A 16,386-nucleotide genomic window follows, 5' to 3' on the forward strand; every position below is an offset into this window, starting at 1 on the left:
CGTCTGGTTTTTTCCTTTTTCCGCTGTAATTAGAAGTTGTATGGATCCCTCGGAGGTGACTTTATCCCCTGCAAACCTGACCAAAAGAGTTTTAATAGGTTGAAGTTGGGACCTCCTGACTCCCATTTTGTTGAAGGCGTCAACGAAAAGGATGTCAGTCGAGCTTCTGGTGTCCACCAAAATTCGAAACACTTTGTTGTTGGCTATAGTCATGGCCACCACCAATTCATCATCATGGGAGTGGTGGACAGCTCGAGCGTCCCTGTTAGTGAAGGTTAATTTACAGGAGGCCACTTTCTGTTCCTTCGGAGGTCTACATGTGAGGTGGAGTTGATGTTCCGAGCTGCTATGGCTGATGCTTCGGGCATGGGCTCTGTGTGCTCGATTTGAGTCTCTCCTCCAACAGGTCTGCCGAGGATGGTGCATATCTCTCTTGTAGCCTCGTTATTATTGCCATTGATGGGCTACTCGTTCTTCCGATCTGATCATGTAATATCTCAAATTTTCATGGCCTAAGTACATAATCATGCCCGAGAAAATTAGGTGTTAGTAATTGAATGAATTAGATGCTTTAAAATCTCACCTTTTTTTTTTCATTTAGATCACATCCAGTTACATTTATGAAGGTAATCATTCACAAGAGTTAAAATCAACTGTATTTATCATTCCATTAGAGTAAAAGGATTCAACAAATTATCAAATGCCCTCTCAATGAGAGCTTATTACATTATCAAGTTTGCAGCGGAAAATAAATAAAACTAAGCATAAAGCTAGCTTCTTATTTATTCAATATAATCGTCCATAGGGATACGGTCCTCTCAGTCTTTAGTCTGTACATCACCGGCATTATTTGTTCGGTTGGAGGGGGTTAATGCCTTACTCCTAGTGATGGTTATCCTTTAAGATTAACAATAATTCAAAAGATTCACAAAAGTAATGTAAGGGTTCTAATACGCCTCGTACTCCACCACTACGAGATGTATCAATATGCGCAACTAATATATATATGAATGCATGCTTAGTAAAGTGTGTGCGGCTTATCATACATACCGATCATCAAAATGTGTAATATAATTCATTGAAAACCCGACTAGCCCCGCATTCTCACACTACGAAGATTCGCCGGCATGTCCAACGTTACTATGGATTTACGTGAACATCTCGAGGCGGCACAACACATGAGTTAGATGAATTACGTGACACAATTTGTTCATAAAGCGACTATTTATGACATTTAATCTTGGACGTGATGTAACACACATTGTGAATTACTCACATCAATTTGTACACTACTACCCAAACCCATGGAATTACGCGTCGACCAAGAGGGTCTCTACCCAGAGCGCATTACATCCATGCTAAAATATTTGAATCACTAGTTGTGAAACCTCTAACACATCACTTGTACCAAAGAGGAAATAAATTAAATCATGGAAGTTTTAGAATTCCAAGACACATAACTACAAGAAAACTAGGCAAAGGCTACAGATAAAAACTGTAGCTAAAGGCGCTATGACTACGGTTAAAGTCCGTAGCACGACTGTAGCCATAGGTCTAAAAGTTGTGGCTATAGATTTCCTCCGTAGCCATATAAACAATGGGTACGGATTAAATCCGTAGCGCTAAGGTATTTACAAGTACGGATTATATCTGTAGCTAAAAGTAGAGCGAGAACCGTAACAATAGGCTGAAATCAGCAACAACTACAGTTTTCAGATAAAGGGTTACGGTTAATAGCTGTAACTATTGAACAATAGGTACGGATTAAATCCGTATCAATATTTTCTGTAATTCTAAATTATATACAACTACAAATTATATCTGTAGCTAAAAGTATAATGAGAACCGTAGCAATAGGATGAAATTAGCAAGAGCTACAGTTTTCAAATAAATGGCTATGGTTAATAGCCGTAGCTAATGCCTATTTTTTTTATAAAAAATTTAAATAATAATGACAGCTCTTACCATTGTAGTACACCCTAATAACTCATATATACTAATATAGATAAATACTTCATGGATAAATCATTCATCCATTGAATTAAAAACAATCATTCAATTATATACAATCATTCATTTCCATTCATAAAAGTACAATGCCAATATAATAGTTATATTTCTATTTAAAGTTCTCATTAATACCAAGATCTAATGCCTTCTTGTAGTCTAATAGCTTCTCAACAATTGCAAGTGAAAACTCCATGGATGTGCCTCTATTGGTTATCAATTTTCCATCAACTAACACCCTATTCTTAGCTTCGCTTTGATCCGAAAGCTTACTACACATGGCTAAAAATCAATTTCATCATACAAAATGGAAGAAATTTCATGTTATGACATTATACGTAAGAGGTTGAAGATGTGTTTGTGTGTATTTTGAAGATTGAGCTGAAAATGTAATGGACCCACTTGAACAATGGACACTCTGAGGATTGTGCCTCTGAGGCCAACCCTAACAGATGCGATCGCCATGACAGTTGGGCTAGTGAGGACCTAGTAGCCAATCTATATGCGGCGAGTTTAGTCCCACATGCTATGATTCTTGGCTGCAAGGCCATGAACAGTCCTGAAAATTCAAAAAATTCAAAGGTAGTTCAAGTCAATTCAAAAACTAGAAAAACAAGGACTAAGAATCATGATGAGCATATCAATGATCTTACCGAGGCTGAACATGTCCATCCCAAGACTTGCATTCGACAAGATCGTGACAGAATTTTCCATGATTTGAGGCTTCTTAACACCCCATCTACAGTAAGAAAGATGTTAGAAGAAAATCAGATTCAAGAGATAGAGATTGAAAGAAATTTGAAATTCAAGACCTATGCAAATCACCTGCAAGATACAAGAGCCCAGCTCAAACCCAACAAGCTTGCATATGAATTCGGGTTCCTAGCAAGCTTATACCAGACCATATTCAGAATTTGCCTCATCATCTTTGACGAAACCGAAGATAGATTCTCCTTTCGCTTCCAGCCTTCTATTTTCTCATTGCTTTCTGCCTTTTCTGCAGCAGTATCTTCTTCTCTGTTGCATACTTGCATTGATTGCTCATAAAATCCTGTAATTCCAGACACCCATTTTAAAATTCATGGGAAGAGAGTGAAAGAATGCATCCCAACTCAAATCACTCTCCACAAAAACCTGTAATTCTAGACACCTATGTCCAAATTTGTGAAGAAATAGCGAAAGAACAAATTGAAATTTAAATCCCCCTCTAGAAGAACCTGTAATTCCAAGCTTCCATGCAAAATTAACAAAAAACTAATTTTCAGAAATGTTTCCACTAATATTATTGTTTGAGGTACTATAAAGTCCAAACCCATAGGTCCTATAGCCTCAATGGGAAGGAATGATACATAGCTTTGTATATAGATATTGTTCTCCATTTTGTATAGAGAATCTAAAAGATGGACATGTAAAAGCTCACGAGTATATTATCACCATCATTATCTTAGCCTTTCCTGTAGTGATGTGTATAACCCAATAGATGATAGATTGCAAAGGATTCATTCTTCTCTAATCGATGCTATCCAAATGAGATGCAACAGTTTCCTGTAAGTGAAAAAGAAATTTATCAACTCAAAAAATAAAACAAACAGACTCCACCTTGGAAAAGACAGCTACCTGAAAAGGAAAGCTAACATGCACATGCCTCTTATAACAAGCCATCAACAGCAATATTTTCCTTGGTCACCAAAATTTTTACAATTATCACCAGCAAAAAAATAAAAAGAAAAAGAAAAACCATAAAAACATTATTCTATTTTAAAATATTTAAAATCCAGTAAATGATATTTACTCATAAGAACAGAGGCAGTGAACATGGCATTTGATATTACTTCAGGAAACCTATACGAGTGATCAATGTATAGTAAGTACATATGCATGAATTGATGTTATAAATGAATAAGAAATTGTTAATGATTTCCTCAGCCCGATGTCTTGCCAAAAGTGTTGCAATCCAATGCAAGGCCTCAATTCTAGTAGCATCCCATTCATTAGATAGTTGTCTGACAAACATAACTACTACACATTAACATCTAGTCATATTACATAGGAGGAAGAAAACAACTTACCTATACAGCAAAAATGTAACCATTTTGATCCTTGTCAAAGACCTTGAAAGCCTCCTTTAGTTCCTCCACATAATCAGTGTCCTTCATAACAAGGAGAAATGGAAAAAGTTAGAAACGCATAACAGAAGTTGGCAACTATCACTGCCAAATAATATTTATAAGGATTAGAATCACATAGTCACACAGCGTGGTTTACTATTCTATTAGGAGGTTTAGTATAAAAGGGGAAAAAAAGGGCCAAATACAAATTCATATGTGTTTGTATTTTTTATTTTATTTTTTACCTAAATCTCGATCTAACTTATTTTCTTGTTTAGTCCCTGCACATCTGCATGCATACACATATATGCTTATATTGCATTGATAGGTTATCATGATCTCAGGCACTTGAAAAAAATGATTTACAGTTTAAGTAAAAATCAAGAGACACATTTATTTGAATAGCTAGCCATGTTTTTTGCACTCAACTAGAATTTTCGTGGTAAATGATGATTCAAAGGGAGATCTATATGAATCAGATTCTTCATCTTAATCTTAGCTGATCTATATGAATAAGAGGAATGTCTACTACCAAGTTGGATTATGATATGTGGTTGGACTTGGGATGATGTAGATAGGATTTAGTGATGGATCTGCTCCTAAGATTTACATGGGCTGCAACATAGGGAATGGTGTAAAATCATGCTATAAATACTTTAAAATTCACATGATTTGGCCACATGAGTATTAGAATATCCAGATTTATGGGGAATCCATTAATCCATAGATGAATTGATTCGATGGCATACATCACCACTATGGCCCACAGTGATGATCAAAGTTTGTAGATGTGGTGCCCATGGCTGTAGATGTGGGACCCATGGTTGGTCTCCATTGTGTGATATTCAAAGAACATGCTAGCAACTTGCTAATTGAATCGGCCTATTTTGATGACCTGTGAGATGCATGTCACATTCTCATGTGTTGGGATGTTTATTTATCTATTGAATTAGTAAACCTTTACAAGAAAGGTGTAGCCATGAAAGATGAAAGCTCACCTTTCCTCCAAAATGGAAGACGAAAGCCAAGAGAACAACAGTTGGAATTCCTACAATGTAGAAAGGTCCAAGGTTAATGAGAGCACCGGTCTTTTGTCACCCACATCCTATAACAGGCTGTAATTGATTCAAATTGAGAATCTTCACAAACATAAAAGGGAAAATGACTAAAAGCTACTGTAAATATGATTGTCATGAGCATAAATCTAGAACTCACTAAGTCAACTCAGTTGAATTCCCACATCGATGCAACAATGCTTCCGAAGCATCACTAAAAAATAGAGGCTAGAAAAGAACATTCACTTTGTCTCCAATGCAATGTCTGACATTTAAAAAACAATTTAGAATATCAATATTTTCTTATAGGCAAATAGAACAAACTGTATATCAAATGAAATGAAACTCTGACAGAACACTTAATAATCTATCTAAAACACATCCTAAGCAAAGCAATTAAGGTCAGTGTTGTTAAGTAAGAATGGATGCCAGAGTAGAAATTTTCTTGAATATATTGATAGATTAAGCCAGAGTAGAAAACTAAGTTTGCATAAAGCTTCCTCTTCACAAAATACTCATCTGAAAGTGTAGCTTTCTCCAATGCAACAGCAAGCAGCAAGCAATACATGTTCATAAATAAAACCATAGCAAAAACAAATGGTTGCCCACATTATTGTTGTCACATGGAGGGAGTAAGTAGAAATCACATTCCTCTTTACAAGTAGTTTGAATAAAAATAGAATCGTGTCCATCACGATTAGAACAAGATATATAACAATATAAGTTGTAGTTAGAGCAGATTGTTACAAGTCAATCTGCATCAACATCAAAAGGATTTTACTTGGACTATCATTGGAGGCATGGGCGAGAGGGGCAGAAGAAGAAGAAGGAATGAAAAAAGAAGAAAGAAACGCCATATTACAAGAAAAAAGGAGCTTCGCTAAGCCTACACATGTCTGAATGGTCGCATAAAGGTACGGGATCGGATCATCCATCACAAGGGTCCCATTATGCTGACATCCACAGTCAAAGAATCAGGTCAATCCAATAATGAAGTGAGCCACAGATTATGAAACAGATATATGGCTAAAAAAATGCAGAATTTTTCTAAGCTATCCACCTATTTCTAATAGTCCACCTGCTTGCCATGATGGCAGATAATATAGCTTGTACATGGTATGCCCTATACACACATGGGGCTTAGCAAACCTCAGAAAAACATTAGCTAAAGTAGTCAACCTGCAAAAAAAATCCACATACAGGGAAAAAAATCCACATCCATGCGTATGATGATTGTTGAGCGGCAAACTTGGACTAGGCAAATTGTGCCCATCATGCTTGCAGTGAGGTTTATGGAATCTTTTCATCTAACTTGCAGCTTGTTTTTCTTCAAACCAATATTTTTTTCCTGATTTTCTCACAGTAAAATAGAAAAAATATAAATAAATCGAAAAAAATAGAACTCATCAATCATCCATTTCCCATCAATGTGCAAAAAGAGAAGTAATACGTGTCATGATTTTGGCAATTGAGAACTTTTATAAGTTTTGTGATAATGTTAAAGGATTATTGTCTTTCCTTTGTGTTTTGTATTAAAAGACTTTACCTTAAAAACATACAAGAGTCCTTTAGTAATTCTACCTTTCGAAGTGTAAAATCATGTTGGAAAAAGTGGCATTCAATTCTATTGACCAAATAAAATGATATTGTGAGATCTTTGTTTTGGATCTTGGAATATTAAAATCCCTAAATCTCCTCTCAAATGAAATAAGGACTTTTAATAGAGGAGGGCTTTTTACATGTTATAAAAAGCAAAAGGCTAAAAAATGATTTTATGTAAATTTGGGCCCCATTTATGCACTCAACATTTATCGTATGATTCATACCAGTCAATACATAATCGTGTGATTTGATACAATTTAATTACAATTTTATGGGATTTGCAATTTGAACCTACGAATCATAATGTGTGGTGTGCAATTCATATCGCAAATTGCATGATTTTACTAACATGGCTAGTTAATATGTTAAATTTAAATGGAAGTTGTTAACATGTTTTATGGATTAAATGTATAATCATTAACTTGATGCATTATTTTTCATTTTCTTATCAGAGGAGATGATTTTTTTAACTAAGACAGAAGTCACAGAACATCTCTGAGATGGATAAGCTAAAAACTCTCTAGTGACCTTCAAACTAGGCAGAAACCTGCAAAATGTGGGGAAAAACATAGTCTGCCAATTATTGGCTATACTAGCTACATGATTTTCAAATCTTCATTCTTACAAAATAATCACCAGGCTTATCAACCACCACTATCATAGTGCATCAATGTACTATAAACCCACAAGACACCACAGTGACATGTGAATTCAAATACTAGTAAACAGTGCCAATTAATACTTGATTAACAACATGGTACTCTAGCCTTTGCATTCCATGCTGTCTGTCCAATACATTAACACTTGATTAATAGTATGGTATTTTAGCCTTAGCATTCCATGCTTTACATCCGAAAGTTGGGAATTAGACATGAAAAATAGGGGCACATTAGGAATTAAGAGGGAAGGGTTATGCACATCAATTTCTTCCCAAAACAAATAATATAATGGAAAAAAGTGATAAAAACCCATGAGGTAATTGTATGATTATCTAAGATAAAAGAGCAAATGACCAGCTAGAGACAAATAAATAGGTACATAGTTGCAATAAAGGAAGCCCGAGAACCAAATTCTCCTCCAATCCAAGGATATATTTAAAGGAATTCTGACCGTCGGTTGGAATGGTTCGTGGATTCCGAATGCTGAACCTAGTAAGATAGCAATTATGTTACGCCCCAAACCCGGAAATTGGATTCATAGGAATCCCGATCACCGAATCCGGTGTCGACAGCCTCCGTAGTACCCCATTCTCGGCTCCCAGCATTCATACGTTAGATTTCGATCCTGGGATCCTACAAGGAGGATATTCAGAATGATATTTTTTTTTGTAATGGAGCATAACCATAAGTATACCCAATTCACAAAGGCAACATCATCATTACATATCCACTAATATAATCAATTGAATACAATGCTGAAAGGGAAATACATATATTAAAGCTCTAGAAGACAGTTGCATGCTCTAAGCTCAACGCTACTACAACCTAACACCACATGCACGCATCTATCATGCATAAGCTTCTAAAAAGCTTAAAGGGTGGTAAAAGTGTGTGTAAGGTAAGTGCTAAGTATATAATAAAACACATAAATCATACATCACCGGGATAAGCAGAAATACTAACAATATCATGAATCATACGATATCAAAGTAAGCGGAAATATACTGGTAGGTCCATGAATCATACAATAACAGAATACGTGATGCGGATCAGCTATGCAAATGTGAAAGTCAAATATTAGATGCCGATGATGCAATGCAATATGCAAATCCTCCTAAGTCCGTGTAGGCCATATAAATGCAAAAACATAATAACCCAAAATGCTAAGTACTGCGGATGTAATGTAATATGCAGTGCGAATGAAATGACCATGTTGGAATGTGAAGTCAGGATGATAGTACGAAGTATCACAGGCTATGGGGTCCATTAAAAGGGACTTCTATCCAAACCGGTCTCATACCTAATTTGGATAGTCAGACACAAGGTGGTAAACTCCTAATCTCAGGTTAGTCGCGCGCCCAACCGAAATCCTAACCATGCAAAGGTACACGTGATAAATAGTTACACACCACCAACCTGAATGGATAGTGAATAAATGAATGAATGGATATGTAATTCCTGTTCAATAAGTCCACACATTAGTATGGTTGCTCTCTTTGGAAAATCATCGGGGTCTATTACACTCCACACCGACTACCGCCTCCCTAGCCACATAGCCCAGTGGAAGAAACCTCAATATCCGCCTAGCCAGCAATCTGTCAATACCTACTTGGCTCGCCGATAGCGGACCCATTTATGAGTTGGTCATACTCAGCCTAGCTTATAACCCCCTCACTCGGGCGGATAAGTCCACACCCCCTCCTAACCGACCACGACACAGTGGGAGACGTGGCCTATTGGTATTTGTCACTTGGGCGCTCATGTTCCACTCGGTCTGGAGTTGGGGCACCTCCTGGCCTAGGCGATTCTGAAATTTTCACCCAAAGATATCCTAAGTGCCCACAATGCTAGAACTAAGTATTTTCGATGTCCCATTTAGCCATCCACGATGTGCTTGTGGAGGCCACGACCTTGATGTCACTAGGGCATACAATGATCAAGTCACATATATGTGAGATGCATGAGTCACACTATCCAGTCATGCAGCAATTCTGCGCATACGACACGATAATGTAGGCACTCCGTCTTATAAGGAGTCTCGTAAATAGTCTGTCCAATGGCATATGCTATGATCAAACATTCCTCCTATCAGGCATACATATGATGCGTATGGGCATGAATCATGGAATTATACTAAGCATTTTATATGGTGATGAACTATCCTCACAACGAAGATGGGCCTTGATGGCCTACACACAACAAGTATGGGCCTATCAATGGGCCTTAGGGAGAGTTATAATGCAGACATTTAACCAATATTATTCTTACAATGTGGACGTCAAACCAACATTGCTCCCAAGGCACGACCTGTCATAACATCATTACCTACATTATAGCGAAATCACACATTACATCAGGTGCACATTCCTCGCATTGAGCCACATATACACCACATCGGGCCTAGCGACACAGGCCACAAATACATCAAGATGGGCCTCATCACATGGGCTAAAAATATATCACAATGGGCTACACCATATGAGCCAGAAACACATCACAATGGGCCTTGCCAAATGGGTTAGAAATACATCACAATGAGCCTCAACCCACGGGCCCTAATACATCACAATGGGCCTCAACCCATGGGCCCCAACTACATCACAATGGGCCTTAAACCATGGGCCCCAAATACATCAAGGTGGGCCTAATCACATGGGCCTTATATATATATTGAATAGGCCACACCAATTGGGCCTTACATACATTACAATGGGCCATAACCAATGGGCCTTGCATATATCACAATGGGTCTCATAACAAGGGCCCCATATATATTAAGGTGGGCCTCAACAATGGGCCTCATACACATCAAGTGGGCCTGGCAAGTGGATGGTGTGAATAAAGCACATACATCAATGGGAGTCCCACATCCCACAGGTGGATAGTGAGGATATAACATATATGTCACGTGTGCCCCACCGTCCCATGCTGTCTGGATGGTGAGGATGTAACACGTTCATCAGGTGGATCCCACCGTCCCATATATCTGGATAGTAGAGATCAAATACATAAATTAGGGTGGGGTCCACTTGAACTTAAGATCTAACTTATTTTTAGTCTCAAGCCTGTAAGACAACCTTGCCAAATAGTTGGATGGTTTGGATGCAACACATGTATTATGGTGGGTCACATACCTCATGGTAGGGTCCACATGTGTGGCCCACCAGATGGAAGGTTGATTGGATATAACACAAACATCAAGGGTGGGGCCTACTAGCCATCTAACAAATGCCTGGACGACATTGATAAAACACATACATGGTGGGTTCCACCGTCCACTGCCGTGGACGATATGGGTAAAGCACATACACCATAGTGGGTCCCACGTGGGGCCCACCATAACATTTATTTTCCATCCATCCTATCCATACGATCACAAGGACCTGGATGAAGAGGACAAACAAATTTCATATGGATCCAAAACTCCTGGGACCCAAAAAGAGTTTCAATGGTATACGTTCAATCCCACTGTTTCCTGTGACGTGGGCCACCTGAGTTCCAGATAGGGCTGATTTTTGGGGTGGCCCACAGCTAGAAGGGGGCCCACCAATGCAAGGTGTGGATTTTCGACACACATCACAGTGGGGCCAGTGGCTGGGGACCCATGGTCCCTGTCCCTTCACGCCTCAGCAGCAGAGGACGTGGAAGTCCTCTGGACGTGGATGGTACAGCAGCAGTGAGCACTGGTGCTCTCCTTCTCTTATATATATTTTGAAAAAAACTGAATTTTTATGGTTTTTCACAGGTGGGACCCGCATCAGCTGAATCCAGCCTAGGCATTGCACTCTATGGCTCAAGATAATTCAAATGAGCCCAATATTCGATGTGTTTCAGCGTATAAAAATATCAGGATGTATTTCAATGATAAGAATACTGTTCTCTATGCTATGGCCCGCTAGAAAGTCGGATTGGCCCCATTTTTCAGCTCAACGCCTAAAATGAGTTGGTAAATAGGATAGACAGCGTGGATTGAACTTATACATCATGGTGGGGCCTACACAAGTAGCCCTTCCCAAAAGTTTTGAACCAAGGCTAATATTTGTGTTTCCAAATAACGTCCAGCGTTCAGGGACGTTGGACGGTTTGGGCATCCCACGTATAGGAGGTGGGCCCTGCTCTGGTGGGCCACCAAATGATGGATGGTGTGGATACAACACATATGTAAAGTGGACCCCACCTTTGGATGGCTTGGATAAAATACATGCTTTATGGTGGGGTCCATCCGGGTGGGCCACATGGCCATATCATCACATAAAAAGAAAAAGAGAGAGAGAGAGAGGGACACGTGTGATGGAGGGCTCCACCACTATGAGCCCTCCCTTGCATCCAATCGTACATCAAGTGGGTCCGATTACACGTGGGCCCATCAAATCAAAAATCAACGTGGAGATCCTTTCTCCACCAAAATGTAAGGTCTAGATGACCCTATTCATGCAAGGAAAATAAACATCATGATGGGGTCCATGAAGAATGACCCCATCATGGAATAATGATGAGTATCAAGGTGGGCCATTGGCCACACTTAGGGTCCAAAGTGAGATCCATACCATCAATTGGTAGGCCTCACTTGGCATATCAGCAAAATATGAAAATCTAGCCTATAAAGCACCCACCGTTCGATCTTCTTGGTCCAATGGAACGCCGATCTCCTTGTGCTTCACTTTGATGGAGGATGATGAGAGATGAACGACTAAGATAAAGAATTTTTAGGATGGGAAGTGGGCCACACACACTCACTTTCTCTCCTTAGAATGCATGGACGTCCGCCACTCTCTTTGGTCTTTATTACTTGGAAAATGAGAAGAGAAGGAGATAGAATGGGTGGTTGTAAGAGAGGGAGAGTGATGGGTGATGGATGTGAGGTGAGTGATGGATGTGAGGTGAGAGATTGTTGACTTTTGGGGTAGGTTACTTGACTTGTGGAGAAAGAAAGCATGGGTTGCTCTTGTACTTGACATGAGGTGATTGATTGATTAATGGGACATGCTATAGAGATTCTCTTGGGATTACAAACACGCGGTGTTTTCTCGAATGGAACGTGGGTCCACATCACCCTGCCAGGGTATCGGATCGGTGCGTAATATACAGCGTCAGAACCGCGGCGACGGCGCGGTCGCAATGGTACACGTCTCGGATTAAGCCGACTCAAATCTACGGGATACAACTTAGGGTCATGCCTAAACGTTGATCATAGGTCACGGGTTATCGAAATTCGATGGGAAGGATCGTAGGAGTCAATGGAACAGTACAGATTAGGATACAAGTCTTACAAATTAGGACCCAAGAAGTGATGAAACCCCTTGTTCGCCAACTAAAATCTAAGCCTACTTCCACACCAGATACATCACATAACCATATAGCATGTTGATTGAACAATGTAGAACAATCATATTGCCCAGGAGTGTACAACAATCTATCTCATCTATTAATAAAAAGGGATGAAAGTAAAGGACACAGTGTGAATGCTTTGGAAATGCTTGATAGAACAGGCAAATGACAGATTAGTAGCAGTGGAAAATTTTCAAGACAAACAGCTGGTACTTTCGGGCACATTGGTTTCCAGGAGTTGTGCTAAACAGAAAGTTCCGTTGATTCTACACACAGAACTATACATGGACACACATGCTTGTCGAAAACAATATATGGCTAGAAACTTCAAATGGTTCGCAGCCAGCTTTACATAAAAGGCCCAACTGATGACCCAACCAACAGTCTTAGGACATGGCATCTACACTGTTAGTCCAAACCAATGAATAGATTGGAAGCAGCATGCATGGACCATATTAAAAAAGTGTGGAATGCACAAGCCATATCACTCCCCCTCCCTCTCTCCAAGGGCGCCTAGGAGCCTAATAGTAATTTTTATCAAGTTAATAAAAAAATACTTAAGAAGGTGAAAAGAAATAAATGATATCAAAAAAATAAATACCTGGCTCAATTCCTTTTCAGAGTGGTTACTCAAAAGTGCGTCTAATACCATCATAGACACTCAATAATTCAATTAGGCCCCTAAAACCCAATAGAAAGCATTAGTTCTCATCAATACAATCAACAAAGTGTTATCCCAGCTAGTCAGGGGTGGCTTTGCAAATCATGTTTCAACAAAACATAAGAATAAAGAATTCTCATGATTTCCTAGACAAAGGTTGGCTACTAGCAACCTCCTTTAACAAGACATGGGACCGGCTCACATTTCACACCGACTAACAAGTTCGTGCATTCAAACAGATTGAATAAACTAAAATCATCATCATAGCATTGTCCCAACCATTTGGGTCAGCTTTACAAATCCTGTTTTGCCAATCATTTCAAAGGCCTCCTAAGGGAACCCATTGAGACACCAAAACCCAGTAAGGCACCATCAGGCAACTCAGGGCCCATTAATGGAAAAGGCTACCTAGAGCAGCACATGTGAAGAAAATACAGGTGTAAGGTGGCAGCAATGTGATTGCCATTACCCATCAACATCACTTCAAAGATTGCATAGTGGCTATTAGTTTGCCGCCCGAACCATCCAAATCATGCAACAAGAACCATCCAAATCATGACACACACACACACACATATATGTTAATATGTATATATATAGCCTAGATTGCAATAATAGAAGAATTGTTGTTAGGAAAGATCAAACGAGAACCTATCACTCTAATCTGAGAGCACAAACAGCTCTTTTCAGTGCTTCAGATGCCTTCAGCAGATCAAATTCTGAATGGGCAGCAGAAAGAACATGCAGATGCCTGCAAAGCAACAACCACCAGCATGAGGATCATGCTGAAGTAATCATATATCAGTGCCTAGTTTACCATTCTCCTTACTATCAGTAATATCATTGAGCACCTTTAGATTATTCTTGAAGGAACTGGTTGATGACTGGCACAAAAGATAGCAAAGGAATGAACTCGTGACAATATTCAAAGATGGATGACCTAGACAATAATGTCGTTCTTTCATGTGAGCCAGAATGCAGTTATTTCAATGTGAAGTGTCAGACCACCGGCAATCAGAACTCCACATTTCGGCTTCACCTACATTTTAAGTTTGCAGGGGAAGTAAAAGGATGCATTCTATATATATAAATATATTATCCGGTAATCAGAAAGATCCACATATACAAATCTAAAATTAAAAAAGCTCATATTTGAAGCTTACCAAGTTTTGAATTTTCTACCAAGATGTCTTTTGGAGTGAGAGAGAAAAGGGGCACGAGAGATTGAGAGACAGAGAGAGAGAGGGAGAGAGAGAGAGAGAGAGAAAGAAGGGGCACGGGAGATTGAGAGAGATAGAGAAAAGGGGCACCAGAGATTAAGAGAGAGAGAGAAAGAAAGAAAGGGACGGACCTAAGAGGGAATATGGTCGAGTGGAGGGAAATGAAAGGGTCCGTGAGAGGGGGAAAAGAAAAAAGTAGCGCGGTTTTTCGCATTTTCATGTGCTATGGTTTAAAACCATAGCTAAAAGTCCACCTGATCGTAGCCATTGTAGCATCCGTAACAGGCCCTCCACGTTGGTACATCTCACTGGTTCTGGATGGATAGCCTTTCAAGGGCTTTATGGGGTCCATCATGATACAATCGATATATCCACTCCATCCATTAATTTTATAATTTTTTTATAGGGAATGACCCCAACATCTAGTCAAATCGAAGGTCTAATTGAACCACGCCATCGATCAATGGTACATATTAATCTCCACTCTTTCCTACCATGTGGTCCACTTGAGCTTTTGATTTACTTCCTCTTTTAGGCTCTTGTCCTAACATGCTCTTTAAAAATGGATAAAAGTATTAGATGGAGTACACACATTTTAATGGGCCTCGTAGAGTCCCTTATGGGGCTATCAAAGGTTGTATGAACGTCTGGCGGAGTTAGTTTTTAGCTACGGTTTGGGCATTATTAGCTACAGTTTTAAGCCATAGTAAAGCTGCTATGATTTATATTCGTAGCTAAAGGCCACCATAGTCTGTAGCCTTTGATAATTTTTTTGGTAGCATAAAGGGAGGTAACAGAAGGCTAACATAATAAAGGAGAAGAGTAGTAATAAGCTAACTAAATAAAAGAGAAGAGTAACGATAGGCTAACTCAATAAAAGGGGAGAGTAGCAATGACTAACTCAAGAAAAGAGAAGAGTAGCAATGGATAACTCAACAAAATTGGTAAAGGGCAAGGACAAGGCTTATATAGCCTCACATAAATTCACAAAGATCACGCATAATTAAAATCATACCTTAACCAAAATTCTCAAAGGATAAATAATTGATGATGGTAAATTCAAATAATTATATGGAGGATTCACAGTAATATGGAAGCATGTAAAAACAAGATAAATCATACCAACCCAAATCAGGGTAAACTTAAAGGAATCCCTCACCTTAGCCTTAGATCTAAACCCTGGGTATATATCCATGTTGGAAAGCTTTTATACGAAAAGCTTCCACATGAATCATGACATTGGTTAAGCAAGAGGGAGACACCATACATATGGAGAATGAAGAGGGCGTCTACGCTTCTCATTCTCATTCTCTCTCTCTCTCTCTCCCTTTATAAAAGGAGTGGGTGTGTGAGAGGGGTATGTTTCACATCCCACTTGGATTGGATTTCTTCAATTTTCCCTTTTCTTATGATGTTTATTTAAATCTAATTCATCCAGTGTGTCGGGGTCGTCGAATAAGGCCAAAGTGTATGATTTTCTTAGTGATCCGAAATTTAGATTAGCCTATCTTGAAAAATCTCCTAATGGGTACAAAAATGAACTTGATCTCAATTAACGGTCCACACTTAATGATTAAGGCACAATTTTGGGAGAAATATGTAGTCAGTATAGGCAAAAGGTTGGATAAAATTTTATTGTTGATAAATGGTGGAAAAAGCCTAAATTTAAAAATTCACCTTTTGTACCAAAATGAATGAGATGGCTTCAACATTCAACGGTGTAAGATCATTGATCGGGGTCTAAAT

The 16,386-nt window shown here is 38.9% G+C and overlaps 1 protein-coding gene and 1 pseudogene across 1 annotated transcript in view; both read right to left on the reverse strand.

The window, feature by feature from the left end:
• Window positions 1-2,174: 2,174 nt before the first annotated feature.
• LOC131252038 (probable auxin efflux carrier component 1b) lies at window positions 2,175-3,096 on the reverse strand (annotated as a pseudogene).
• A 420-nt stretch (window positions 3,097-3,516) lies between these two features.
• LOC131250611 (uncharacterized) overlaps window positions 3,517-16,386 on the reverse strand; it is a 74,147-nt gene continuing 61,277 nt past the window's right edge. The window contains exons 2-4 of the mRNA XM_058250897.1: window positions 14,099-14,171; window positions 4,083-4,157; window positions 3,517-3,552 (exon numbers count right to left, since the gene is read on the reverse strand). Of these exons, the coding sequence (XP_058106880.1) occupies window positions 3,517-3,552; window positions 4,083-4,157; window positions 14,099-14,171 (184 nt within the window). The remainder of the gene's footprint in view (window positions 3,553-4,082; window positions 4,158-14,098; window positions 14,172-16,386) is intronic.

Source organism: Magnolia sinica, chromosome 7 (assembly GCF_029962835.1).
Source record: "Magnolia sinica isolate HGM2019 chromosome 7, MsV1, whole genome shotgun sequence".
Taxonomy (NCBI): Eukaryota; Viridiplantae; Streptophyta; class Magnoliopsida; order Magnoliales; family Magnoliaceae; genus Magnolia; species Magnolia sinica.